This window comes from Archocentrus centrarchus, chromosome 17, assembly GCF_007364275.1.
Source record: "Archocentrus centrarchus isolate MPI-CPG fArcCen1 chromosome 17, fArcCen1, whole genome shotgun sequence".
NCBI classification, from domain to species: Eukaryota; Metazoa; Chordata; class Actinopteri; order Cichliformes; family Cichlidae; genus Archocentrus; species Archocentrus centrarchus.
The window spans coordinates 3,338,444-3,366,383 of NC_044362.1; the positions used below are offsets into that span (position 1 = coordinate 3,338,444).

Genomic DNA, 27,940 nt, shown 5'->3' on the forward strand with positions numbered 1-27,940 from the left:
GCTAGCCTTGCTGCTGTTCTGGAAACACTGTGGAGGTCTGGGTGGGGAGCTTCCCCCACTTCACACTCAATCACATTTTCTGGAATAGGGCAAATTGATCGTAGCAAGAGAAAACGGACTGATTTTCTGGGGCAGGTCTCGTCCCCTTTTGCATTCATTTTAAACAGTCTTGTTAACAGTGATTCTGACAGGCTGATGAATGGATTCTTATTTTAAATGACTGTAGGACGCTACAGGAAACCACAGGGAAGCTGCCGAGGTCGAGTAATAAGTGAATAACATTACGAAGTCCACACCAAATCCTACTGCAGCCTAATCAGCACCCCTACTTCCCAGTGATGTTAGAGGTCAAGTATCCATGCAGAATCTCAAGGATGCGGGATTAGCGACGCATTAACTCCACTGTGTGTCAGGCAGCAGCGGTCAACAACAGCTCTGCGCACACTGCAGGCTTTTTCCCCTTGGATATTGTGTTACGTTAAATATAAGGCTTTTCATAAGTGGAGAGGATCTGCTCTTTCCTGTTCCTTCTGCAGCCCCAGTTTTAGATGAATAAAACACATGCGATTTTAGTCTCACTACCATTACCAATAATTTTAAAGCTGATAAATCAGCAACAACAAAGTATAAAGTAGAAGAATTCACTGAAGAAAGCGAAGCCTGGGATCTTATCCCTCCTCTTCAGGATAATAACGCCAATAAAATCCGCTCACCCACGAGCTACCACAGTGGATGTACTGCATTTCACACCACGCTTACATTTCCAGTAATTAAAATCAACAGCATAAGCCCTTGATAGTGCGTCTTTGTAATACAATAAGGCCTGGAATATTTTCACAGTAAAACATTGAATTATAACCATTTTTATAAGTAGCACCTTAATGGGACGCAAATAGGAATGAGAGAAATAAAAAAAAGTAATAATTGAAATGCTTATTTTTACTATTTTGCTGAAATCCTTTACAGGTAGTGATGGCTTGAAGTCCGAGGAGTGTCTTGCACGGCCCTCGTGCAGATGTTTGCTGCGTGTCTTTCTCTCTTTGGTTTTGTCCTCAGATAGTGAACTTCAGCCTGACTGGGTGAAGATCATGTGACTGACTCCTGGGTGATTTTATATATATTTTTTTTTAGGTCATTGTCCACGTGCACAGACAATATCGCAGAACACTTCAGAATTCGTCTGGCTGCTTCGGTCTCCTGTCACATCATTAATAAACACTACTGACCCAGAACACATGGCCATGTGTCACACTGCCTTCACTGTTTTACTTGTGATGTTGTATGATTCAGATCACGAGCTGTTCCAAGCCTTCCAGACCATATTTTGTTCTTCCTGTTATCTGTTTGAGAGCTGGTCTTTTTTTTTGTTGTTTTGGTTTGTTCTGTTTTACAAAAGCTAAACTGTCTGTTCTTGAGGCTGAAAAACATTTTGACAGTTAAGGCAATACTTTTGGTCAGGGCCTTGAATTGAAGCCATACTCCAATTGAATCTTCATAGTTTCTGTGTGGTAGCTTACAGTGGCGAAAAAGACAAAACTGTGTCGGTGTCCAAGAGTCTACAGCCCTGTCTGTAGATGATTCAACTCAGCAGCTGGACCATTAAAGTCTTTGGTATGAAGGGTGACAAATGATTTCAACTCTTTAATTTTTGACATGAAATAACACACTTTATAACTGATATTCTCGTGAGGTTTTAGTGTACAGTGTCCATAAACAGTTCTTCACCGGAGAGGAAAACTATCTGCCTGTGACTTTATGACTGGCTCGATGAACTCATCTAACATCTGTTTTGTGAGGTTTTGAGACATGGCTGTAAAAAGACAGAGCAAATGTCTGTAGAGTAAATTACCACTACTTACATAAATACAAAAAATAAATGCCAACCAAATTTCATGTTTTTTTTTGTTTTTTTTTGCCACAACAGCAATCATATTCACTACACAAACAATGATGTACAGAAATGATGCACCTTGTGCTTTGACGTCATCCACAGTTGGACATGGAGTTTTGATGGTGACTTCACTTGGAGTGGAACGGCGCCCTGTGTTGTCTACTGCCCATAGCCGGAACCTGCACACACACACACACACACACATATACACAGACACACACACATGCGCAGTGAAATATGAAGTCCATTGTTCTGTTTTAATAAAATGGGTTTTCTACAGTGTGTTCTCATGAAAGTGCTGAACAACCACGATATGAGCAGCAGCAAACATGTCACAGCTGATGCATTTCCTGCGAGGGCCTGCGTTATCAATACAGGAAGAGTACCAGACTCACAATTTGCACTTCTCTGCAGAGCTAGTTTCACTGAATGACTATCTCCACCTAGTGGCCAAAATGTGACTTGCAGCCACCTGCAGGAGCAAAGAAAGATGTAGCAATGCAAACAATAAACAATAAAACAACAAAATTAAAAAAAAAATAGATCAGCTCTTCTCAGTTAGAAGAAGAATATTTCTATCATATACTCAACGTCTGAACTTTTGCTTTTAATGCAGCTGCTGAGTATCTTTTTTTGCTATATGCTTTTCTATCATGCTTTTCTTGTGCGCACATTTCACCTGACAGAGTATATTTTGCCTCTTCAAAGTGCCAATCATGAGCATTACATCTACACAGAAAAGATACGGATGAGCCGCAGTGATGAGGCTCGGCTCAGGGAGAGGAATGAGGATAGAGAGAGAGAGAGAGAAGGAATCTCCCTGATACTTTGTTTTCTTCTTAGCTTTTGTTCTGATCATATGATCCATGAGTCTACACACTGCTCTTTATTGTTTACTCCCTCTTTTCTCCTTTTCTTTATCAGCACCAAACTTTGCCTGGGCTTTTTTGCACCCCCCCCCAACAGAACCAGGCTCAGGGAGGGGCGGTCACCTGCCACGACCGGTTGTGGGTGAGGGGAGAGAGACAGGAACGAAGACACACTGTGTGCCGCTCCTGTCAGCTAAGAACTGCAAACTGAGATACTGTTTGCACAAGCTTGATTTCTGCTGCAACATTCAGATGCTAGGGTCAGAATTTGGTGTGAACAACATAAAAGCTTGGATCCATCCTGCCTTGTATCAGTGGTTCAGGCCGGGTGTAGTGGTGTAACGTTGTGGATATTTTCTGGGCAGATTTTGGGCCCCTTAGTACCAACTGAGCATCAATTAAATCCCACTGCCTACCTGAGTATTGTTGCTGACCCCTTTATGAACACAGTGTATCTATCTGTGAGAGTTGCTTCCAGCAGGATAACACACCTTGTCCCACATTTCAAATAATCAAATAATCTCAGACTGGGTTCTTTGAACATGACAGTGAGTTCTCTGCACTCAAACGTGTCCACAGTCACTGGATCTCAATACAGGTTTAGAGGCTTTGGGATGTGGTGGAACTGGAGATGCACATCATGGATGACTTCATCCAACATCCAACAGCCAAAAAAATCTGCAGCATTTCAATATGAATCAGAATCTCTGAGGAATGTTTCCAGCACCTCGTTGAATCTAAGCCACAAAGAATTAAGACAGCTCTGAAGGGAAATATAATCAAGTGTTGGTTGAGTGTCCATTTCAGGCCCAAAATGAACCCAACCAAGACTGCATAAATATTTAGGAAGAAGCATTTTATTATATTAGGATAAGTACATAAAATTTACATTTTAAAGGATTTAAAAGATGGCATAACCACAAAATCAGGTTAGAGTGTCATTTCCCTGATGGTGCTGTGTGTGATGCCGTGTTCAGTCTGCAGCTAACAAATCAGCTCCTCATTATCTCGGCTAAACAGCCAGCATTTCAGTGTTTCTGGTAAGCATGTTTTTTTCTCAATTAGCATCACATTAGCATCACATTTGCTGTCACAGTCAACTATGAATGCACCTTGCCTTTTGTTTCCAGTATGATAAAGTCCGGCTTAAAAATAAAAATATCAGGGGCAGAACTGAAATCACAGTGGCTGCAGATTCATTCATTCAGCTTCTGTCCTGACTAGACACCATCAGTCAGTCACATGTTAGATCAGGGGTCGGCAACCTTTAATACGGAAAGAGCCATTTGAAACCGAACTGACAAAAATAAAATGCGCTTCAATTGGATACTTATAATTTACTTCCACGAGCCGCAGATTAAGCCTGAAAGAGCCGCGGGTTCCCGACCCCTGTGTTAGATACTTATAATTAGAAATCAACTGATACTTTATGCTTGTGCAATGGCAGATATTATTTAAACTGTGACTTTGAATAGTAACTTCTCCTTAAATCTCATGAGGAGAAAATAAATTATTTTTCTGTAGATTCTTTTTTCCCATTGATTTTCCTCGGGCCCTCTGCAGCAGTTATCACCACATTCACAGTTATTGTAATCTTTTCCATCTGTGGGGCGCTCTCCCACGGAGTGAACCAAGGGAAAAATACTGTCTGACAAAGCAAAACATGGATTTTTCTGAATGAATGCTCACTTCAGAGTGTTCTTCATTCTGTCACGTTCCCACATTAAAAACAGCGCTCGCATAATCTCATTTACCATACTCACATGTAGGTGGTGTCGGGCTCCAGGCAGCGAATGATCATGCTGATGGAGGAGGACAGCAGGTCGGGGATGTCCCCTAACATCACACACGGGGACCGAGCTCCAGACAAGATGTCATCCACAAAGCTTAAAAGGGTTTCTGCGGCACAGGTAAAGACAGTGGGACACTCCCCTTGAGTAATTCATCCGAGTACTGCATACAGTTCAGACGATCCTTGAAGTGTATTAATGACTGGCTTAGGGGTGTAAATGATTTCATCTCATGGGAAGTTATGGCAACCATAACCTTCCAAACTATGTCTCATTGTACTACTTTTTGTGTGTTTTAATTAATTAATTCATTTTGTATGCTCAGCAAATTGAAGTCTAGCCAAACTAAATATTTGAAATGGGAAGCAACATCCAGTTTTTATTGAACCATTTTAATTTCAGAGGAGTCTCATTTTACATTTTAACAGTGCTCTTTTAAACTGCTTTGAGGTAAGACGAGGATAACTCTGCCACACCGTACGATGGTCAAATTAAATTTACACAGCTAAAAAAATTTGCCTGTTCCATGAATTTTTGAAGGGGCAAATAACACATCTCACTGCTGCACAGCAAACAGACATCTTCCCAAATATATAAAACAGGTGAGGATTGTGTTGCTGTACTGCAACTCATACATAAAGTACAACATGTATCTGTAAGGCCCAGAGAGACCTAAATTTTATTAAGTGAAAAAAAAGGCATGTTGACTGCAGTGGCTGGGATTTGGAGCCCACCTTTTTACAGAAAGGCAGAAAGAACAGGGTGTTCCTTATCACACTGATACAGCTGTAAATATGCACTCCATTCACAGTCTTTGACTTTACTGTTGCAGATGGGTGTCCAAGGGCACCTTGACACTGCATGCTGGGAAGGGAGTGTTGCTCATTCAGTGTCCACCCACTTTTTCTGAGCACATTCGACACCGACTTTTTAGATAAAAGTTTTCTTTTACCTCCATGTCTACCTCTCACTTTTTGTGTAAGTCCTTTCTACAATCTAAGCATGCTTGAAAACTCTTGACTTCTCTCATAAGGTTATAAAAGTAGTTTTCTATCATTCATGTCAAAATAATCCTTATTTATTTTAATCTGTTCCTTGGACATTATATAGTGTCACGAGTTTTGAGAACTCTGAACATTCACTGGCCTCATTATTTGAAGCATTCACCATATTTAATAGGAGCATCCAGCATTGTAATAGTATAAATATGACAGGAAATATGAAAAAAAACAAATGTTCCCTTTAATAGTTTGCAGAAGGAGGGAGATCAAAGTTTCAATTCAAATTTATTTAACAAAAATGAAGCCAAAAAACTGAAACTGTGTGTGAAAAACTAAACACAGCCTTAATTATTCCATTTAAGAAGATAAATAGCAGTCAGGTGCTGCTAATCAAATACACTTTATTAACTGATCATCAGCGTGTGTGAGCGCCTCTATAAAAGCAGGTGTTTTGACAGTTTACAGGTCTGGAGCATTCAGGGGTGTGCTAACGTGTGAAGGAGGAACGACATCAGCAGTGATCTTAGAGAAGCAACTGTTGCTGCCCAGCAATCTGAGATGGGTTGTAAGGTCATTCATATCCAAGGTGCTGTCAATCTTCCCAGCAGTGGACATCCCAACAAATTCACCCCAAGGTCAAACCCTGCAATGCTCAGAGAAACTACAAACAAACAAAACAAACAAACCCCCCCCCCAAAACTAGAGCTCAGGTTCATGAAAAGCCTGAACAAGTATGACTTGTTTGGAAGGGTTAGCTCACAGCTGAGCTTTGCAAAATTGCATTTGAACAAACCACAAGACTTCTGCAACAATGTCCTTTGTGTTTGGCTTTGATGCACAGCACCACATTTGGCAAAACCCAAACACAGCATATCAGCACAAACCCCTCACACCAACTGTTAGGCACGGTGATGGAGGGGTGATAGGGCCTGTTTTGCAGCCACAGGACCTGAGCACCTCGCAGTCATTGAGTCAACCATGAACTCGTCTGTACACCAAAGTATTCTAGAGTCAAATGTGAGGTCATCTGTCCAGCCCTAAAGTTTGGCCAGAACTGGGTCATACAACAGGTCAGTGAAACCGCAGCAGCAAATGCAAAAAAAAAACTCTCACTGATGACGCAGAGATCTCAGAAACTCCTGTATCAAATATAATACACTTGCCCACAAATGCCCACAAAACCCCAATGAACTGAAGCAACATTGTAAAGAAGAGTGGGACAAAATTCCTCCACAACAATGTGAGAGACTGAGACAGTCATACAGATAATTATTACGTCGTGCTAACGCTGCTAAAGGTGTGATGTGCAGTTGTTCATCTGAGGTTGTGATTTGAGGTGGTTGAGGTGACATCTAGACAGGTTTTTATGTCCTGATGAACTGAAAGAGGGTGTACTTTATTTTTACCATGACTGTATGATAATCTTGAATATTAAGTTAGCAATCAGCTGAATCAGGAATAACACCTATATTCACCTGAGCCTCTCATTTATTTCATATATATATGAAATAATATATATGAAATAATATACTCTCGCCCTATGACAGCTGGGATAGGCTCCAGCCCCCCCGCGACCCTGAACAGGATAAGCGGAAGCGAATGGATGGATGGATGGATATATACATTACATTTTTGTGTAATTCAGCTGAATCAGGAATAACACCTATATTCACCTGAGCCTCTCATTTATTTCATTTAAGGCAGCTCTGTGACCCTCACCTGCTCCTACTTCACCTCCAGCACCTCCTCTTCGGGGCTCATTTCCTGCTGTCCAGGTTGGTGGTCATGTATGCAGCTAGCTATGTTTTCCCAGCTGGCAGTGAATACGCCAAAAGAGCAGTTAGCCTCTGGGATGTGTGCTGCACTGTACAGGGAAAAAAAAAAAAACCCTCTCCTCAGAAAAGCCAAATCGGTGTGTATGCAAAGGTGTGTAACGCGATGGGTGCTCTGAGGTGGTCGTCTGTGACCTTCCTCTGCACAAACACTCCCTGTCTGTGTTTATTTATGCAATATGTGCGTGTGAAATGATGGACACCCCGAAGTAGTCACCTGTGCATATCCTACGCAAGAGCTTTACCTCTGTGTGCGAAAATACTTGTACGTGTGAATGACGGGTGCTCTGAGGTGGTCATCTGTGTCAGCCTCCTCCATGTCACCAGCTAGTAAACAAGTGAGAGAGAGCGAGCATGATGAAAAAAAAAGGTATGTTGCTGCTGTCAGAGAAAGGTGTTTACTGAGCGCAGAGACTGACACACGAGTGAAAGACATAACCACTGCTGGAGATGCAAATGAAAAGTGACATTGTGAGGCTTGGCACCACTTAGCATATTAATTGCAAAGCCGGTTGGAATATCTGTCTCCTGTGTAAGGAGGCATATAAAAAGGAAACAGTGTTTGAAGCTTCTATGGAGGATGCAGCTTGGGAATATGTTGAGTAATTCTCTCAGTCTGTGAGCAAGTAGAGCTCTAAATGGGAAACTGCATCCAACATCAATCTTCATGTACAGTTACTGTCTGTCTAAACATTATAATTCAGTGGAGATTTACTACTGTGTTACAAAACGGCTGTGTTTACCACAGCTATCTAATACTGCAGGCCTTTATGAGCCTAGCTGAAATAAACGGAAACAAAACAAGAGTGTAGATGAGACTTTCACTTTTAACCACGGCACAAATTCATCCCTTTTTGTGGATGGGGAAATAGGGAAATACAGCAGTGGAGCTACTGTTTACTTTCCCTTTTAGTTATGGAAGAGAGCAGGAAAAACATTGGATGGACCAGGTCACAGCAGGGCAGCAGCCTAAGTAGAGAAACCCAGACCTCGCTCTCCACAGTCACCTCCTCCAGCTGATCCAGGGGTTCCCAGGCCAGCCGAGAGATAGAATCTTACCAGCGTGTCCTGGGTCTGTCCTGGTGCCTCCTCCTAGTAGGACATGCCCAGAACACCTCACCCAGGAGGCGTCCAAGTCAGATGCCACCTCAGCTGGCTCCCTTCAATGCGGAGGAGTAGTGGCTCTACTTTGAGCCCCTCTCAAATGACTGCACTCTTCACCCTCTCTCTAAAGGAGAGGCCAGCCACCCTTCAAAGGAAGCTCATTTCCACTGCTTGTATCTGCAATCTCGTTCTTTCGGTCACTACCCAAAGCTCGTGACCACGATCTGTCTGTCAACCTCTCGTTCCCGTCTCCCTTCAGTCGTGAACAAGACCCCGAGATACTTAAACTCCTCCACCTGGGGCAGCAACTTGTCCCTGACCCAGATTAAACATTCCACCCTTTACCAGCTTAGGTCCATGGCCTCAAACTTAGAGGTGCTCATTTTCATACTCGCCACTTCACACTTGGATGTGAACCCCTCCAGTGCAAGCTCAACAACACTACCTGATGAAGCCAACAGTACTGCATCATCTGCAGAAAGCAGAGATGAGGTTCTCAATACGGACCAAGCTGTCGCTGCGGTTGTACAGGGACTGAATGGCCTGTAACAAAGGGTAAAAAACCTCCTTGTGATTACTTTTATTGCTTGCAGATTGCCATGCTTGCCCGTAGTTTGCATGAAAGACACTGACTTGGAGGTATATGGTGCAGCACTGCATACCTCTTTGAGACTGATTTCATACCAGCGACCGCCAGCAACCACTCGCCAATTGGTCTTGGAATACATACATTTTCCTATCAGAGGCTCTAGGCCTGTGTGAATGTGGCTTTAGTAGCTGATTTAACAGCAACTGCCAGCAACCACTCACAACCAGCTGGGGAATACGTATTATTCTCTCACAACCTGTCGTTGCCAGATGATCACCGACAGGCCTCTAGGCCTCTGTGACTGAGGTCTAATCTAGAAAACGAAGCTTTGAAACATGTGTTTAACTTTGTAAAAGGGTTTATCTTTTCCTAACAAACCAAGCCAAGCAGTCTCTCTAACTAAACAAGCTGAAAGCAAAACTTAAAAACAGTTCTCTGTATTATTGTAGGGTCTTTACCCACAATGCAAAGCGCCTTGAGGCGACTGTTTGTTGTGATTTGGCGCTATATAAATAAAACTGAATTGAATTGAATTGAATTCAAAGAGCCCTGCAGTCAAACTCCAGTCTCCTGGTCCACAGCTGAGTGTGTTTCTTGAGCAGTTTATTTCCCCACATCAATTTCCTACCTTCAGTTCAATTCAATTTTATTTATGTAGCGCCAAATCACAACAAAACAGCCGTCTCAAGGCGCTTTATATTGTGAAGTAAAAACAATTAGAGAAAAAAAAACAACAATCAAACGACCCTCTACGAGCAAGCATAAGGAAGGAAAAACTCTCTTTTAAGAGGAAGAAATCTCCGGCAGAACCAGGCTCAGGGAGGGGCAGTCATCTGCTGGGAGGGAGGAGGGAGACAGGACAAAAGATATGCTGAGAAAGAGAGCCAGAGATTAATAATAACTAATGATTAAATGCAGAGTGGGGTATAAACAAAGAGAGAGTGAAAAGTAGTGAATGAAAAAGAAACACAGTGCATCATGGGACCCCACCCCACCCCACCCCCCAGCCTAGGCCTATTGTAGCATAACTAAGGGAGCTCAGGAACGTTATTAAAGTTGTGTTGAGCAGAGAAGCCGTTGACCATAATAGTTTCCATAATTTTTTCCTCCTCATCACCATATTACAGTGTTGTGCTTCCTGTCAACGTGTGTCGAATGCTCTTCTGTCTTTTGTAAGAAGAGCCTCATTAAACCCCAGACAGGTTATGAAAAGATGTTATGTGGCCTTCCAGTTTCCTCTGAAGTGTGTCTACATTGACATCCACGGGCTATAGTTGTAAGTTTAGGCCCAAATAAAGTGATACACTGAATATGCTGTCTGATTTTTTAAAACCCATCTGAAACATCGGACTGCTCGTGTTTCTTGTATTTTTTGGACTCTGCTCACAGCAAAGCTGAACAAAGGACCCCACATTGTGATAAATAGGAATTGTTCTAGTCTAGAAAACACAGTGTTCTTTTGAGCCATATTGCACATTTGGCCTCTCCTCAATCACTGATCTCAAGGTGCCTTTGGCAGCGTCAGTCTGCTGTGATTGAAAAAATATTAGCCAAGTACATAGCGCTGATCCATTCTCACATACTCAAATCCCTATCTGCTGTTACTCCCAAACTGCCTCTCTCACATGTTGTAAAGTTGTGCAGGAGGAAGAGGAGAGAACCGATCTGAGCCAACGGTTCATGAATCCTTTAACACACCCTCGCTCACACACAAGTCATAAGCTCATTAAAACTCAGAGTTGGTGCTGACACGAATGTCTGAAAATATAAAAAATACCGTAGAAAATTTGAATTACCTTTGGACTGAGACACATGTGGGTTCTCTCTGTGGGTTCAAGCACTGCTGTTTACTTTTTATCTGTCCAATTTTTTCTCTCAATCATATCCTTCTTGCCAGTATCCTCTGTATACCACCTGAAGCAGCAGAACTCCAGCCCATACATACAGCCCAGTTTCAGGAACCCCCACTGTGCACTGTCATGATGACAGGAATGCTTGATGTGGGTGGCCTGCAGGCCAAAAGAACACAAGGTGCACCTAATTCGACCATAACAAATGTCTCTGTCAAAGGAGAGCTGTAACACCGTGAACACTGTGTGCTGCCATGGCATTTATGGGCATGACTGAACACAATAGATGAAGATGAAACTGATCCTAGAAGCCAGAGAGCTGCTGACTTGGCCAGGCCACTGTGAAACAAAAAATGTCTCTGGAAACGGCATGTGAAAACATTTGCATTTTATGTGTTATTAGCTCATTAACTGCTCTATAAGCTTGAGTCCTGAGCAATTTCATTAAAATTTCCTCCTAAGCTGCAAACGCTCCAGGGTTATTATGATTCCACATTCTCTGAATAGCTGCACAATACTCCCCAAGTTTAACAGAGCAAAAGATATCTTTGATTTACTATGAGGCACAGTATATAAAGAAGAGCCAATTTCCACTGTGGAATAGTTTCCAAAGCAGCTGTCAATCAGAACACCTAAACTCTGAATTGCTCAACATTTGGTGCGGTAAAAGACTGGAATAAAGAGAAAAATGCCTTCAGTATAGGGAACAGCTTACATATCGTGTCAATATGTAAGCGGCAGGAAACTTCAGTGAATGATACTTCAAGTAAAAAAACGGAAAAGAATGCGTAAAGATTTATACAATAGCAGAAATAATAATAATAACAATAAAAGAAGAAAAAAATGGGCACATTTGTGTGAACTCGGATTTTTCCTCACTTGTTGCACCAGCATTTACTTCCCCCCTATCTGAGAAACATGAGCCTCCATTTTTATTGTAGAGCGCAGGCCAGCCGGCTTATCCTAGGATGACACTGGTAGACTGTTAAAGGTTCACCTGGGTTGTAAATCTGTCTATTTAGCAAAATCACTAAATCAGCCCGAAACAGGAAATTCTATCCCGATAGTTCCTGAATACGCAGCAAAACTCCAAACAGACACTGTGGGAGATTTTCTCAGTATGCATCATTACAACCCCAGGCGTGTTACTGTGCAGGAGTGCTTCTGGGGCCCTGATACAGCGTCCATATTACTCGCTGTTACGCTGCTGCTGCAGAGGTCATCCACATGACCGTGGTTCTGATAATAAATGGATTATCCATAGCCATGGACCAGCCTCTGCAGGTGGGTCTGCATCGTTCTTAGAGTATGATTACTGCAGCTGAATTCTTTCTCCAACATCTGCTTCAGCTCTGCTGCCACATGATGCTGTACCTATTTGTTACCTAATGATATTATATTTAGATTTGATTTATTGAGCTTTTCACTTTTTTCTATTTTCTGTTTCCTATTTTTTTTTGTACTATTATATATTATTTTCTTCAGTCAGGCTGTTTGTCATGTTTCTGCTGCTGAACTCACACATTTTTGGATCAAGTATGTCTTATTATTGCTGGTTATTGCCAAGACAGTACGTATGGAACACAACGCTCATGACCAAAGGTTTGCTGCTACAGTTTTTATTTACATTACTTTATTTTTACATGTTTCTGTGATATAGTGAAGAACCATTGTGAGCATTTCATTTTGGTATTTCTCAAACTGCAGTTCACTGGAGTTTACTTGTTAGCTTTATGTTTGTGAAACTCTGAAAATCCATATCACCAAATCTGTTCTCTCTGAGACATGTTTCCCACACGCCTAAATATTTCGAATTTATGAAACAGATGTCATTTTTCCCCTTTATCCAAACGTGAAAACATTTTTATTTATTTTTGGTGGGCCTTCCACTCAGGTGCAAACTGACAGCATGCATTAAGACAGGCACATGGAGACCCACTTACACAGTGTAACCCACACCAAGCACACAGTGTGGAACATGACCCCAGGTAACAGCAAATTTATCCACCTCATAAGAATGGCTTTGTATCAGGTTAAGTAAAGCCAAGTCACTACGTTGCATACAGATTGCAAAGAACCAACTTCAGATTTGATTGAGGTGCTCGGAGGAACTTGTCATTCAGCTGGAATTGTTTACTCAGCATTCTTAGAGTATGATTGGCTGGAAAAATCAAGGATTGCCAGGAGACTGATGTGAGTTATGGGATGTCTCACCTTTTGAAGTCCTGCCTGCTGTCATCAGTTCAGTTGTGCAGGCCTGGCTGGACCCTTTGTGTGTGTGTGTGTGTGTGTGTGTGTGTGTGTGTGTGTGTGTGTGTGTGTGTGTGTGTGTGTGTGTGTGTGTGTGTGTGTGTGCTTGTGTGGACCACTCCAGCCAATCCACGGCTGTTTTTCTCTGCTTCTTAATGGAAAAGACAGGAGCTTTAAAGATGATAATGTTTTTACTGTGGAATATTAATGTCTGCCAAACATCAGATAGCCTGATATGAAAGCTAGACGGGCACCTGGCAGCAGATCCTCCATCAAGGCAAGTGCAAAGATTGTCTCATTTGGCAGTTTAATGGTTCCTTTCTTTGACCCTGCTACACCTCTCCACCACGTTTCACGAAATTCGGCTTGCCAGTTTTTGCGTAATTTTGCTGAAAAAATTCAAATAAAAATCAGCAACAAACTGACAGACCGGTGGGCACTGATCATATAGCGCTGCTCTGGCTCTAACCCAGGCAGGAGAAAAAGTAAGCATCACTTTCATGTGTGTTTTGATTCATGAGAATTATGATCCAGGCATTTTTATAGCAACATCACTTCCAAAAAAAAAAAAAAACCCTGCTTATTACTTAGAACCTTTGCTTAATTCAAAACACACACACACACACTCGTGCTAACAATAGCAACATGGTGTTCCCACTGTGAAACACTGTGGAGAATTTATGTTATTTCATGTCATTTTGATCCACACTGCAAAAACTGACAGTCTATCTAAGTCTAATAATCTTACATTGAGCCAAAAAGTATTTTTGTTCTTGTTTTGAGAGTGATATACTAAGCAGGAGCTGAATGTGTAAGATTATAACACTTGTTTTTAGAATATATTACTTTTATTTCTTACTTAGTTACTAAATCCTTAAACTAGTTACTTTACATGCATTTTAGGCTAAATTGTATCACTGAGACACTGTTTGAGATCACATTGTATATTTCATAACCATTTTTAGATGCGAAAGCTTATTTTAAGGCCTCTCAGTAATAAGTCGCTTAGGCGTTTGTTGGCCCATCATTAACACATTTATTTACAATATTTACAAAGCTGCAGTGTAACATTTTATGTAGTAAGAATCCACAGCCACAACATAGGCAATAAATCACAGCACATCTTCCACTGTTTCATTTCAACTTTTAAGTGCAATGACATCATCAAGGTTATATTTTGTCAGAGCATACATACTGCATTTGAAACTGACTGGATAATATGATGTAGGATCAACTAGCTTTTCAGCATCTATAAACTCTGTTGCTTGGGCGAGATTAGGAACTACAATTTTATATGCTAAAAAATCGGTATTAAAGCCCACAGTCTCATAAAGCTGGTATTCAAAACAGTATAATGAACTGTCTACCACAAAAATGTTTTTAATAAGTCCAAAAACAGGAACTGTGTCACTCACACTGGTGATTATTAGAGACTTTTCACTTATGTACTTGTTCCCATTGAGAATAAGCCATTTTACTTTGACTCCATGTTGTATGCCACCTATCCCCAAAAAATCTCTTATCTTTGCTGCAATATACTCAGGATTTTTCACTTCAGAGACAGGACCCAATTCCTTCTCACGTACAAATATTGGATGCTCAGTGCCCATTTCATTTTGACAGCATTCAGAAAGCTGATTATGGTTCACAAGTGACTTATAGACATTTTAGAAGTTCAATTTAGATGCCCATTGTTTAAAAAAACAGTGCTTTGATTCGAATCTCATACACATGTGCCTTATCACAGGCCCCAGATGAAGAATCTGAGCAGGGAGATGCAACAAGTAATGTTGCTTAGGTATTATATTATTCTCAGGAAAAAGTTTCTTAAACTGTTTCAAATGCTGTTCAATCATATTCTTCAGTCTGAACACACTTTGTACAGATAAAATAGGGGCAAAGAGTATCTGAACAATCTTAATTAAGTCCAAAACAAACTGAACATATTCATTTTTCTCTATACTGTTGAGCAGAAAAGGCATGATCTTCAACAGTATCAGCATTTGCCCCGAGGACTGTTTCAGTTTATTGTCATTAGATGCCAAGGTAGTGACACTGATAGGGCAGGGTTTGTCACGTATGTCTATTGGTGACAAAGGAAAACTCTGCATGGCAGAATTGAACACATCCAACTCCATCTGTCCAGAGAGAACAAGGTGTTTTAGCACACACTTAATTTCCATGGGTGCAACACCCTCAAGAATGATGTGCATTATATCCTGTGGTGTTTGTTGAATGAGGTCAAAGGCTGGGAAATCAATCAGCTTGCTTCTTCTGTTTATACCATAGGTGGTTTTGAGAGATGATTTCAAGAAGTCTGTGCAAGCCTTTTCTATTTCACAGCACTGCTTAATATGTTTTTTCATTGTCCTTTTAGTAAAACTTAGTTCATTAAAATTAATTTGCATTTCATCAAAGGTACATTCACAATGCCTACACTTACTATATGCAAAACCAACTCCTTCCTTGAAACCAGCAAGCTCATGTTGGGCAAGTGTGTCACCACAGACCGAAACTACAGCGCCAAATAAATCCATGCTACCACGCTGTGTTTGGATTTTGACACCATTATAGAGCAACTTTAAGTCTTCATCAATCCTTTGTAATACAAAATCAACACCACATTTGTCAATATCATCAGCTTTTGCTATAGCAAGGAGTCTGATTGCAGCAAGCTTTGACCTAAACTTGGGGTCTATGTTTCCTAAAGTATAATAAAACATGAATAATTTATTTACTGAAGCATGTGACCCAAGAGGATTGCATATCTCTATTTCATCAGCATACAAAATTATCTGTAAAGCAGAAGGTTCTTTTGAAAACAGTGGATGGGATTTATAAATGCTCCCATCAATAATGTCATACAAAAACCCATCTTTGTGGCAACTCTGAGGTGCGGTGTTGATCATGGCAAAAATCCTGGAATTGGACAACTGTTCAAGGCTCCTAATAAGGGGTATATAGTAAAAACTTCTGTTTTTGATGGCAATTACTCTTGACTGTCCTTTGTTAACTCTGCAAACCTTTTGAGACATAACTACCTCCTCTGGTATGACTGGGTTAAAAAGCCTCTGGATTGTGCTGTCCTGAATGTATGTGGAAGCCATCATGGAGAAAGGATCTTGAAAATTTTCCAGTTCTGCCAATACTGCCTCTTGTAGCTGCTCCATATTGTCTGAATGTCTTTGAAAGAGCGACTTCATGGTGTCCTTCATGGTACTGAGATAAGCAGTTTGATACTGCTGGACTCCAGAGACAATACTGTTGACACCCCTCTGAAACAAAAACAACAAAGAAATATGAGCTATATACAGTTTGTTCAATATGAGACTAGCATTACACTTCTTAAGAACATTCTGAATAGGATTTCATACCAAAATGATCTCTGTCCAGTTCTTGCTCAGAATTCAAAAGTCAGAATTACACTTCTCTGGTGTGCAGACTTTCTTTTTGCTCTTGTTCCTGCACCCTTTTGACCTCTTTTCACACGTGCGTGTTCTCATTACTTAAAAACAACACTGTTCCCACTAAATGCAAATCTAAGTATTAACACTGTAATGCTTTTTTATATGTTTATGTTAAATATGTATCCATCTGGTGCTGGCCCGGCCCGTCTGTCAAATTTCAAAAAGTCAATGTGGCCCCAGAGCCAAAAAGTTTGTGTGTATCCTTGTCACAAAATATGACACTGTTGTAGCTCTGACAGTGGAATTATAAAATGGTCCATAGAATTAGAATTGTAAGTTTACATGCTTTCAAGACCTTTTCCCAGTCTTATTCAAGCACTTTTCAAACTCTATCAAGGACCAATTTTCAAGTCTTTATAAGCAAATTATGACTGTGGTAAAACGCATACTTAAATGCAGACACACATACATATATTCAATATATATTTTACTTCCCTAACACTTAGGTTTGTGCAATACCTGGGATAGGTGACATCTTTCCCGGACACTGATGGTAAATGCAGCTGCACATCTGATGAGATTTTCACTTGCTGTAGCAGCTCCTTCCTGTAGATATGTTGTGTTAATATACATTAAAAAAATAATATAAACACCTGAATGTTAACTGTTAAACATTTTCATTAGCAAACATTGCATCTTACCTGATTATCAGTATTTGGAGTCTGGAAATCCTCAAGCTCCGGACTTGACATTTCATTTGGAATGACAGGTATGTTGACCTCACTGTCGGTCCTTTGCATTCCTTGTGTTTTAGTGGCACAGTCAGAAAAAACTGGTATGCCAAAATGTTCACCTGCAGCATGTGATAAGTCAGATGATGCTGCTGTCATCCACTGGGTAGGAGGGTTCCCAGTCGCAAGATACAGAGCATGAGTGCGTCTGATATGGTAGTAAAAAGAGTTAAAGACTCTGTATTCCTCTGTACAACCATCTATTCCGCATATGACTCGGAAGTTTGGACTGCGGCTATGTGTTTTGTTAATATGGCTCAAGAGAGACTTCAATGTTAAGGCAACAAAAACAAAGCAAATCATACACCTCCAACAGGCCATGTTAAACCGCCAAAAAGAAAAAACAGGGCAGCTAGCTGAATGCAGACAGTCTATTCTTAGCCTAATGAAAATCTTCACTCACGGCAAAATCAAGTCATGCTAGCACTACAACACACGTTCGTAAACCTCTATTAGAAATGTAAATGTAGCAGAAGAAAGTGGACAAAATGTTCAGTCTAAGAAGCAAGAGCAGAAACAAATACCTTACTGCTTCACATCACTTTTGAGCTGTTGTTGGCGGGCTCATACAGGCGCTGCAGGTCATTACCAAATATGGAGGGGGGTCGGTTACATCAAAACGCTCATTAAATCTAGTTTAAACTCTAGTTATTGTGATTCAGTAAGGGACCACAACAGGAGTAATAATTAAAATGTAATTTATAGTTATAATATCCCCCTATTATGACTGTTATTACTTTACAAGTTTTAGAAACATTATTATGGTCTGCACCTACTCCCCCCTGACTGCCCTCATGTGGTCACGTCTGTCCTGTAACCGTTTGAAGGGGAGCGAAGAAGCAGGCTTGGACTGGATTCTGCTGAGGTAAGGAGAACTTTTACAGCATTTGATTTAAAAATTTTGTACTACTGGGAAAACAGCAGCCTGGTCCAGCATTCAGTTTACCCATGGATGGACTATCAGTTCTCATAATACGTCCACAAGTTTTTTGCCACTGTAGCCTAAAAGCCAGCTAGCTAAGCATGCTTAGCTAATATTAGCTAAGCATGCTTAGCTAATATTAGCTAACAGGTTTGGTCCTGCAATTTACGTTACAATGCGCTAAGTTTTTTTTTTTTGTTTACCATGACTAACCAATAGTGTTACAAGTTTGAATACAATTTTCCACATAAAATATGTACATGTTTGATGTAATTAGCAGGACATGCAGACAGACTTGGTACTAATGAACGTAGGAACAGCAGATGCAGATCAGAGGCAGGTGTGCATGTCTTAGCTGAGGGACCTATGCAGGCTGTGGAGGAAAATGCTGATAGTTTAGTTTCTGCACTAGTTGAGGCTCCTGTCAATCACTCTGGGTCCACTGTATACAGAAGGAAAATACATGTGTTGTATTTGAAAAGTCCATAAGGTGTTGTACTGTTTGAATGGTCTGACATACTTTTGAGCATGATTTTTTGAGCCTTGGCTTAATGTCGTGTTTTTTTTTCATGCCCTCAGATAAAGGCGCAATTAAAAGTTAGACACACGGAAATCATGGATGGACTAGATGATGTTACAGTATCAGTTCTAAATGGTATGTCAAGTTTAAGTGTCTTTAATAAAATAAAGTTGTCCATGCTGACATTGGTTTCAAATTTGAATTTTAACTATTTATGTAATCTCAAAACACCCAAATGTCAAAATTTTATTCTATTTATATTTATTTGTAGCTGGGAGATGAAACAGTAAGAGGACAATTTGGATTTTATTTGCCCTGTCAAGTTGAATACCATTAAATTTATAAGGTCCACGTTTTTCAACTCTAAAAGGTTTATTACTATTTGACCTCTCTTTACAGCTGCCAACATAGATGAGGTTTTAATCCACACCCTCAGTCGTGATGATTTAAGAGATCTTTTTCCTGGTCCAGAAAACTTTCTCAGGAGGAAACAGTTGTGGGCTCATCTTCACAAAGAGGCAAGTTTTTGCTGCCTTTGATCTAAAAACGTGTAGTGCAGTTTTGTTTGTAACACCTACAATATTTATGTTTTGAATTATTTTCTTAGGAGGACTATTCCACCTTACCAGACAAAGCTGGCCCTGGTGAAGCAGGAACTAGGTCTTCACCTAAAGGAACACCTCCATCTCCCCAGACATCCACTCCTTTGGTAAAGAAAACCCCAGAGAAGACTCTACAGCTTCCCAGTCCTCCTGAATATGTGATCTATACAGATGGTGAGCTGGAACTAGCTCGGAAACACTATTTTGAGATGGCCTGCACTGGTAGAGAGGGAGAAGCTGCCATGTCCAAAGAGCTGAGATGCAGGCTGGTGAGAAACACTGTCACCAGCATGATTTCAATCTTGAGAGCAAATCGACAAGGAGAGGAGTTACGATACCCGTCCAAGTACGATGTTACTGCCATGGCTAAGAAACTAGTGGAGTATTATCCCATGCTACAGGATAACGACTTACCTGCCAAATATGTATGTGATTAAATTTTTTTCACATTTATTTCAGACTTCTGAAATTATATACGTGATATTACATTTCTTTTTTTCTTTCAACATCTTATTCACCATAGACGAGCATGTACAGTTATCTTCAGAAGAGGATCCTGAATATTAAGTCCCCTCGAAAGAGGCAGGGTCCCACACCAGAGAGGGGCCGTTCAAAAAAAAGGCGCCACATTGAGTTCTCACCAAGTGACCAGGGAGAAGATGATGATGCAGATTCAAGTGGCGGATCAACGATTCTTTTGCCACCAGTGAGCAGTTCTGATGGCGACAGTTCAGGTAATTGACAAATTCTAATTATGGCAATAATGATGGACGTGAAGGCTGGATGACTTTGATAGATTGGGATGTCTTGATATATTACACTTTAAATTTAAACTTGATTAGGTTTTGATCTGTTGTGACAGGATGTGATTTTTCAATATTCATGTATTTGACTTTCTGTAGAATAACCATCATAAATATATAACACACAATGTTAGGCTTGCTGGCTAAAACACATAGTATCATTTAGATTGATATGTTGGATCCAGTTACTGATTCTGTATTTTCCCCTTTAGTCAACATGGATAGTCTAGCAACACAGGCCAGGCATTACAAGACTCTGCAGGACCTGTATAAGAAGCCAAAACCCAACCGAGATGCTGTTTGCCAAATTCTTGACCTTGAGTTTCAATCAAGAAGAGCCTTCATTGACAGCGATGTTCTGAAAGAAGAAGATAGGCCAACAAAGATTCTAGAGGCATATCCATGTTTCAAGGAGCTTCACAATGTAAGTGACTTACTTTTCATCGTGGCTTTCTTATAAAGCAAGCACTGGTGCAGGTTTTAACATTTACTTGCACTATAGATGATGGATGAGCTACGGCGGATCCTGGATAAGAACAACAACAAATTCATAACTGAAGTAAAGGCAAGATGGGAGGACTTCTGCTCCATGGTTCAGTTTCATGGTCTTTGGAAGAAGGTGTTAAAGCCACCGATGATTATAGTCTGAATCTTTCCAAATTAAGTAGTTTTTTCCTTATATTTAGACAGGTAGTTTTTGCAGTGCAGTCAGAAAGAAATATGCATAAAAAGATAAAGTACTTGCATGTTACGGCTTTCCTTGCTTATCCAGGTTAAGTAGCTTTGGACAGCATGCGTGGCTAAAGAAGCAGTTGCTAGATTCGGTCTGCGGGAGCAGATTTTGGATTTGAGTAAAGTTGAACCAAGCCTACCAACCTTTTCATGACATCAAGATTAGACTTGATCAAACCTAGGCTCGCTGTTCCAACTGCCTTAACTCTGCAGACGTAAGTGCACTTACTGAGAGTGATACCAATCACCTTGATTCACTAGCAAAAAGAAACAAGTGCATAATGCCACTTCTTCATAAAAGCAAAAGTTGTAGTTTTCCTCTTACCGGATGTTTCATTCACAAGTTGAAGTAGAATCATGTGGCATGTGAGTGTGGAGAGGTGGAAGCAACCTGCATTAAAAACGCTGTGCTATGAGCCGCGTGCTTTATGCTGAAAGTAATCAAGCACCAAATTTGAATCTGAAGTTAGGTTTAGACACACACACACACACACACACACACACAAACACACACACACACACACACACGCACGCACACGCACACGCACACACACAGATTCTGCCTGTAAAGGTAAACACTTCAGCTCAAATGATCTCCTTTCTCCATCCTATAATAGGTTTCACTATAGGCTGTCTGGGAATTCATCCACTTCTGTTAAAGCAGACAGCTTCCTTGTAACTAGCTGCATTTGGCAGCTGGCAGCTACACAGACACAACTGGCAGCAACAGCCTTAACAAATAACATCTGGATACGGTCGTCTACCTTTCCATCGGATAAAAGGAAAACACACAAAACCAGATCTCTGACAGACTCTTCACTTTTATTACTTGTCATTGCAGCAGTGGTCACAACCACTACCAGACCATAGAGACTGGCCACATGGACGGGACTGCTTTAACGTCTAAAGGCCAGTATCACATTGAATGTTAAGGGGTAATTGTTAAATAGACAGAACAGAACAGAAAGAGGAAGAGGAAGATGAAGAGTATGGGACCGCCTAGGGGTTTAATTATATAAAACTGCCTCATGTCAAAGAAAAGAAAAAATAGAGCAAAACAGCTCTCCAATATCTTTCTGCCTTCTCTCAATTTTGTTTGATATGTATGCTGCAAAGCTGCATTTGCGTCACAGCGGTGTAATTTGTATCTACAGAGGGGCGATAAATTGTTTTATAATTTGATAGAAGTGAGGTTGACCAAATTGATAGCAGTTACCGTGAGAGAGCTTTGCACGCTAAAACTAGATTTAGCCAAATGCGTCAATAAAACAATGAAACACCTTGGACGAGGGCGGATGCAACAAGCAGCAATACAACAGGAGTGCTTATGTAAAGGAGCCATGCCTGTCATTCCTGTCACTGCATGTTCACACATCAGTGTTTTATATGTGGTTTATATGGAGAGTTTTTTTGGCTTGTTTAACTCCTCCAAATCCAAATCTTTCCCTTTCCAATTTGTCTCAAGAGAACTCCCATCTCTTATGGACAATTCATGCTGATGACATTTTTAAGTGCTTCAGTATTCCTGCTGTCCATCAGGTGTTTGTCTCACGCAACGGATATGATTCTATGTCTACAAATGTGTGAGTCCACACTGATTTGGACCAAATGCTTTACTTCCTTGCGTGCGTAGTGAAGCAGAATCCTGATACCGTGTCATCCAGATCACGCAGATTATCCACTTTTCTGTGAACTTACCAAAAATGAATAAATAAATAAAATAAAACCATTCATGAAGGCCCACATTTACTACTTTTCATTTCACTATGGCTTCAGAACAGAGCCTGGTTTCTGCCTTAAGTATTTCCTTGATGTGACTCATAGGTTTAACTATATTAGATAACTAGATAACCTGTCTGGTAAGTTAGGTAGCAACTAAAGACACACTCTGGTTGGCTTGCACTTGTTTGTTTTCTTGGTTCATGCCATTCTAATTTCCATACATTTTCTTCCACTTATCCATTTCAGGGAAGCAATATTTCAGCACATTAGCTCATTTTTCACACACACTGCTTGCACACCTGCTCTGCACTGCAGCACTGCGCCGCAGAACTGAGGCCGTCTGAGCTGGTATTAAGAGTACTGACTGCAGTTAAAGTTTGATATGGTAGAACGTTTCACATATTTAGGGGTATAAATTTTGCCAAAGAAATTATAAAGCAATTGCAGACTCAACTTATAGATGGATGTCTCTACCTGTTTCAATGGCACAGTCACACTAGAGTAAAAACAGGACAGCAACCTCCTTTCAATTAGGAAAAACTGGTGGTTGTTCAGTGATTAAATTGAATATTTTTTTAATTACATGTAGTTGCGGTGACTACAGTGGTTGCAACTGGTTGAGCATGATACACTCTAAACCTCTGGGCAACCACTTTTGATCAAAAGGCACTTGCATAGGTCACCTGGTGGGAGGCAACCTGTCTCCAAACTGTTGTGGTCTGACTCAGACTGACTGCAATCACTCTCAGACTGACTGGCAAAAGTTTGCAAATAACCGTCGTCCAATTGATAAACACAAGCAGATTGCCAACACGTTGAAATCAATCAGTCTGCACTCATGAGTGAAACTCATCTGTGAAGACTGGATGCTCTTTGCAGTAGGGAACTTGACTCAGCTGGTTGCCAACTGGTTGTACTCTGATTATATTCCTATATATAAGCAAGGCTGCTGAACGCTTATATCATTCTGCAGTTAAATCACCGTGTCACAGCTTCATTAAACTAGAATAAGGGTTAAAGACCAATCGAAATCATAAATGCGTGTTATAATTCTCATTAAAATATGTAATCTTGATTAGAAAGTAGATTTGTTAGCTCAAATGTTTATCAGATCTTTTTCTTGCAGCCGCTCCCTTTAGGAGTTGCTACAGCAGATCGTCTATGTTCATCTCACCTTACCCCTAGCATTCTCTTCTGCCATGCCAACCCTCTGCATGTCCTCCTTCACCACATCCATGAAGCCCCTGTGTGGTCTTCTTCTTTTCCTCCTGCCGGGCAATTCCATATTCAACATCCTTTGTCCAATATTTCCACTATCCCTCCTCTGCACATGTCCAGACCATCTCAGCCTTGCCTCTCCATTGCTTTTTCTGTACTGTATTTCTTCTGTATGAATTAATGGGCTTTGCCATTTTCATTTGATTATCTTTTCTGAGCATGTGAATCGACAAAAAGGATTCAGATGCCTGAAAAATGAAATTCTGACAGCGACAAAGCAGTTTGTAGTTTTAATTTACTCTGTTTACTTGTGCTACATGAAGTTACTGGCGAGAAAAAAGCAAGCAATGTGAAATCTTGAGTCCGTTTAAACTGTAGCAACACTAGATAAATGCAGTAAAACACAAGATAAAGGCAGTAAAAGGCCCTACTTTTCAAACCACACAAGCACAGTGCCCTCTGCTGTCCATCTGCATTACTGTAGATGTTAACTCTGCATAAACCTCTCGTTCGTAATTGCCACGCACGCACAAGACACACTTGTGAATTGTAATTGCACGAAGAACCACAAATCCGCATGGAGAATGATATAAGCACAAGTGGAGATGGACCAGACAGTACCTGGATACTATCACCAGACTGTTTTTCATTAATTCCACGTCAACATGGCAGACAATCTGACTTACCAGTGAAATTCAGCCTCTCACATATAAAATATACTTCTTTATAATGCCTTTAGAAGCGCATATGCTTTTTAATCCCAGTGCATCTGATGAAATTTTGTACAACAGCTCTCTATTAATTAAAATCAGCTGGGCAGCTTGACTCCGGTTAGTCAGACAATGACCTGAAAAGAGCGTATGCACATGTCTGTATGTAATGGTATGGCCCTTCATCCTAATCGAGCATACACTAATAGATACTGGTGAGAGCATTTCTCAGAGATTAGGTATTGTTTCTTTTATCACAGGGAGATCCCACAGAAGGGCTTTTAAATACATTTAGTTTGCACAGTAAAGCTTTTTTTGTTGTTGTTGTTAACACTTCAGTATTAATCTGCTGTTTTTAAGGCCGAATGCTTTTAAGACTACATCATGTTTAGCAGTTAAGGCACAGCTTTGGCTAATTATCAAATAAACATTTACCTCCTCAGCTCTGTGACTTCGTGGTTAAGAAGGAAACTCTTTATGGTCCTCTGCAGATTACAGCAGGAAAGCAAGATTACCATAAAATATTGCACAAATTGTGTTATTTCCTCTCTTTAGTGAAGAATACAATCAATGCAACAGCAACTAATTAGGTTCTATTATTATTATTGCCAACAAACATCAACTTTATAGGGTCTGGAATCTCTCCATTCCCCCTTTTATCCAAGGTAAGAAGCTGTATTACAGTGTTCGGATTTTTGCCCTTGAGCGCTATAGGAAACTTACAGTATCACTAGCATTGCTTGTTTTAGAGAGGAAAGCTCCGAGTCCCATCTGTTTTTGTGTTGAACATGAATTCAGATAAGACGGCCTCGTTGGAATCCCTGGGTGAGGTTCAATTTGGAACCCATAGGGAGACACTGATGCTTATGTTGGAAAAGATTAAAAAAAACAAACACTGGAGTCAATGCAGTTTTAAAATCAAATGATATTCTACTATTGATCTGCATGCCAGTTGCGGACTTACCAACACCATGTTCAATCATGTGGTATTTCACAAATGCACGTCCTAGCAAAGTGCTAGATCAAAGACTGGTGAGGAACTTTGTAGTTAACGTCAAGCTTGAAGCGTTTTTATGCTGGGCACCCAAATACAGAGAAATGTAGAGCTGTCGACTGATGACCATCTGTGGTAAGCTGGATCAAATGATTGGGGAAACTGTAAGATTCAACCATCATGTGGAATTAAGGTGAATTGGGCTCCTTTTCCAGAAGAACCTCAAGCCTTTCCAGGGCAGGATTTGGACATGCACTTAAAGGGGTGAGGTGGGGTTAAATTTTTACCCAAGTGTGGAAACTACACTACACATGTAGCCAAACAGGCCTGACTTGGATGGTGCAGTGCTGTAGTCAGTGCGGAGAAGAGAAAGCAGGTGGCAAAGGTCAAGCAGTGGCAGCTCGGAGAAAACCCCTGGTGCCTAGAGGAAGCTCTTCCTGATTTAGGCTTGGGATAAGGCACACATGTTCCGGTCGACCTATTTGTCTGTGTGTGTGTGTGTGTGTGTGCATGACGTAAACAGGTGAGTAATGCGTTTGTTGATGGGATACCGAGTTCCCCTGACCCCGAGCAAACTCTGCCTTCGCTGGGTGATCAAAGCTGTTACATCACTGGACTGCTTCCAGCTCAGGGGATGTTTGTTTTCACAGCGAGACCGATCAAGCCGAGTGGTGCTCTGACTTAAAGCAGACTTCCTACTCGCAAACATCTGCTTGGGACCGTGCGTATGCGTGAGTGTATGTGTGCGCTTCCACTATGATCTCACCTTGTGTGCCTGAAGCTTGTTAAGAAAGAGATTACTGCACAAACAATGTGTTGTCAGCTCAACATCAAGACGAGACCTGGACGCTGTAACCATCAGCTGTATATACTGTACGTAGATTTATCAACATTACCTGACCACGAATGCAACTGTGCAGCTGTCAGCACGTATATGCTCTTCCTATAAACACCACAGCTTTAAAGATGTTTTGTAGCAAACATCTGTTTCTGCTGTGCCTTCAGAGAAAGCGAGTGGTCTTTTTTTTTTTTTTGTTTCCAGCACAGATGAGCAGTAGTGTCTTCTCAGATCTTTTCCCGTAAATGGAGTTTCGGTTTTCACCGTCCTTCTGGAATTTATCATGCAAGACATTTGAGGATTAACTACAGGGATGAAATATTATAACATCCAATGAAGTAGCATCAAACAGTTTCCAAGAGCAGTATTACCAATGTGAAAACAAATGACTCATACTATGTTAACATGCAAACGCTTGTGCGAGCAATTGGTTAATACCTTATGAAAACAATCCCTCTTTCATATAGCAATTTAACTTTCGTTGTCTACCACCCACAAGAGATGATGTGGTTGTTAGAGGGGAAAGACACAAGTAAGGAGATGAAATTCCAAAAAAGCAACCACTGCCTTCCTGTCATTACACTCTCTTAGTCCCACATTTGGTCCTGATTTTATAATATCTTTCTCTGTTTTAACAGGAAAAGTTGGGAAAATGGGAAAGATAGTAAAAAAAACTGCAAAATTAACAAACCGTCGGAATGCAGCAGATTCATTTGTTTTTAGAAGACTGATGGTGTTCATTTAATCTATACGGCATTAAAATTTTGAGGATCATTACATTCACCAGAACCAGCAAACCGTTTATTTATTAAACTATATTCTGCTGATGTACGCCCACAAGTGCAAAAAACAAGTCACTGTATTTTCATTGATGGATTTGCCTTGTCACGTATCTAGAATAGGGATTCAATTTGATCTATATTACCACATTACACAGTTATATCAATGCCTGTTAAAGTTTCATTAAAGATGGTGCAAAGATAGTGTAATACATCCATCATAACTCCTAATTTATCATGCTGTAAAATCTTACTATTCCTTTGCCATAAGAAGTTCTGATGAAAATGAGCGTTAATGGCTTTAGAGCTCCGACTTAGACAGTATAGTAAATTATAGCACAGCAGATTAACAATGGCTGCTTGAAAAGGATTTTGATAGTAGGCTTTATATTCTGTGCAAACTCAGTTTGACCCATGGTTTACCCTATCTGGATGCCATTTGAAAAAAAAAAAGACTAAGGAGGAGAAGATTATAAAGATAAAATGAAAACAAGAAAAATGAGGGAATCAATATGGTAAAAAAAAGAGAGAGAGAGAGAGAGAGAGGAGGCCCCATCTCTGGCCTCCTGTCTTCTCTTTTCTTTCCTGGAAACCTGAAACAGGCAAGGATAGGAAAAAAAGGAGGCGGTTAGAAAAAAGATTAAATGAGAAGAGTTATGAATTTTCGGGGGAGAAGAGTAACGGAACAGGAGATGAGAGGAATGATGAGGGAGCTGGTGAAGGAAA

At 40.6% G+C, this 27,940-nt stretch overlaps 2 protein-coding genes across 5 annotated transcripts in view; one reads left to right on the plus strand and one right to left on the minus strand.

Annotated features, from left to right (window-relative positions):
• The window catches only part of astn1 (astrotactin 1), a 449,367-nt gene that overhangs the window by 16,008 nt on the left and 405,419 nt on the right, over positions 1-27,940 (minus strand). The window contains exons 21-22 of the mRNA XM_030751231.1: positions 4,524-4,659; positions 1,970-2,070 (exon numbers count right to left, since the gene is read on the minus strand). Coding sequence (XP_030607091.1) covers positions 1,970-2,070; positions 4,524-4,659 — 237 coding nt within the window. The remainder of the gene's footprint in view (positions 1-1,969; positions 2,071-4,523; positions 4,660-27,940) is intronic.
• Positions 18,025-27,940, plus strand: part of LOC115795368 (uncharacterized) — a 71,871-nt gene continuing 61,955 nt past the window's right edge. The window contains exons 1-7 of one of the 4 annotated variants that reach the window (XM_030751233.1): positions 18,025-18,239; positions 18,876-18,951; positions 19,216-19,334; positions 19,424-19,843; positions 19,942-20,152; positions 20,434-20,645; positions 20,724-20,885. In XM_030751233.1, the coding sequence (XP_030607093.1) occupies positions 18,912-18,951; positions 19,216-19,334; positions 19,424-19,843; positions 19,942-20,152; positions 20,434-20,645; positions 20,724-20,870 (1,149 nt within the window). In that variant the 5' untranslated portion in view covers positions 18,025-18,239; positions 18,876-18,911 and the 3' untranslated portion in view covers positions 20,871-20,885. Of the gene's footprint in view, positions 18,240-18,835; positions 18,952-19,215; positions 19,335-19,423; positions 19,844-19,941; positions 20,153-20,433; positions 20,646-20,723; positions 20,886-21,794; positions 21,919-27,940 lie in introns of those variants that run through there. The other 3 variants (XM_030751236.1, XM_030751235.1, XM_030751234.1) reach the window with 3 other exon arrangements.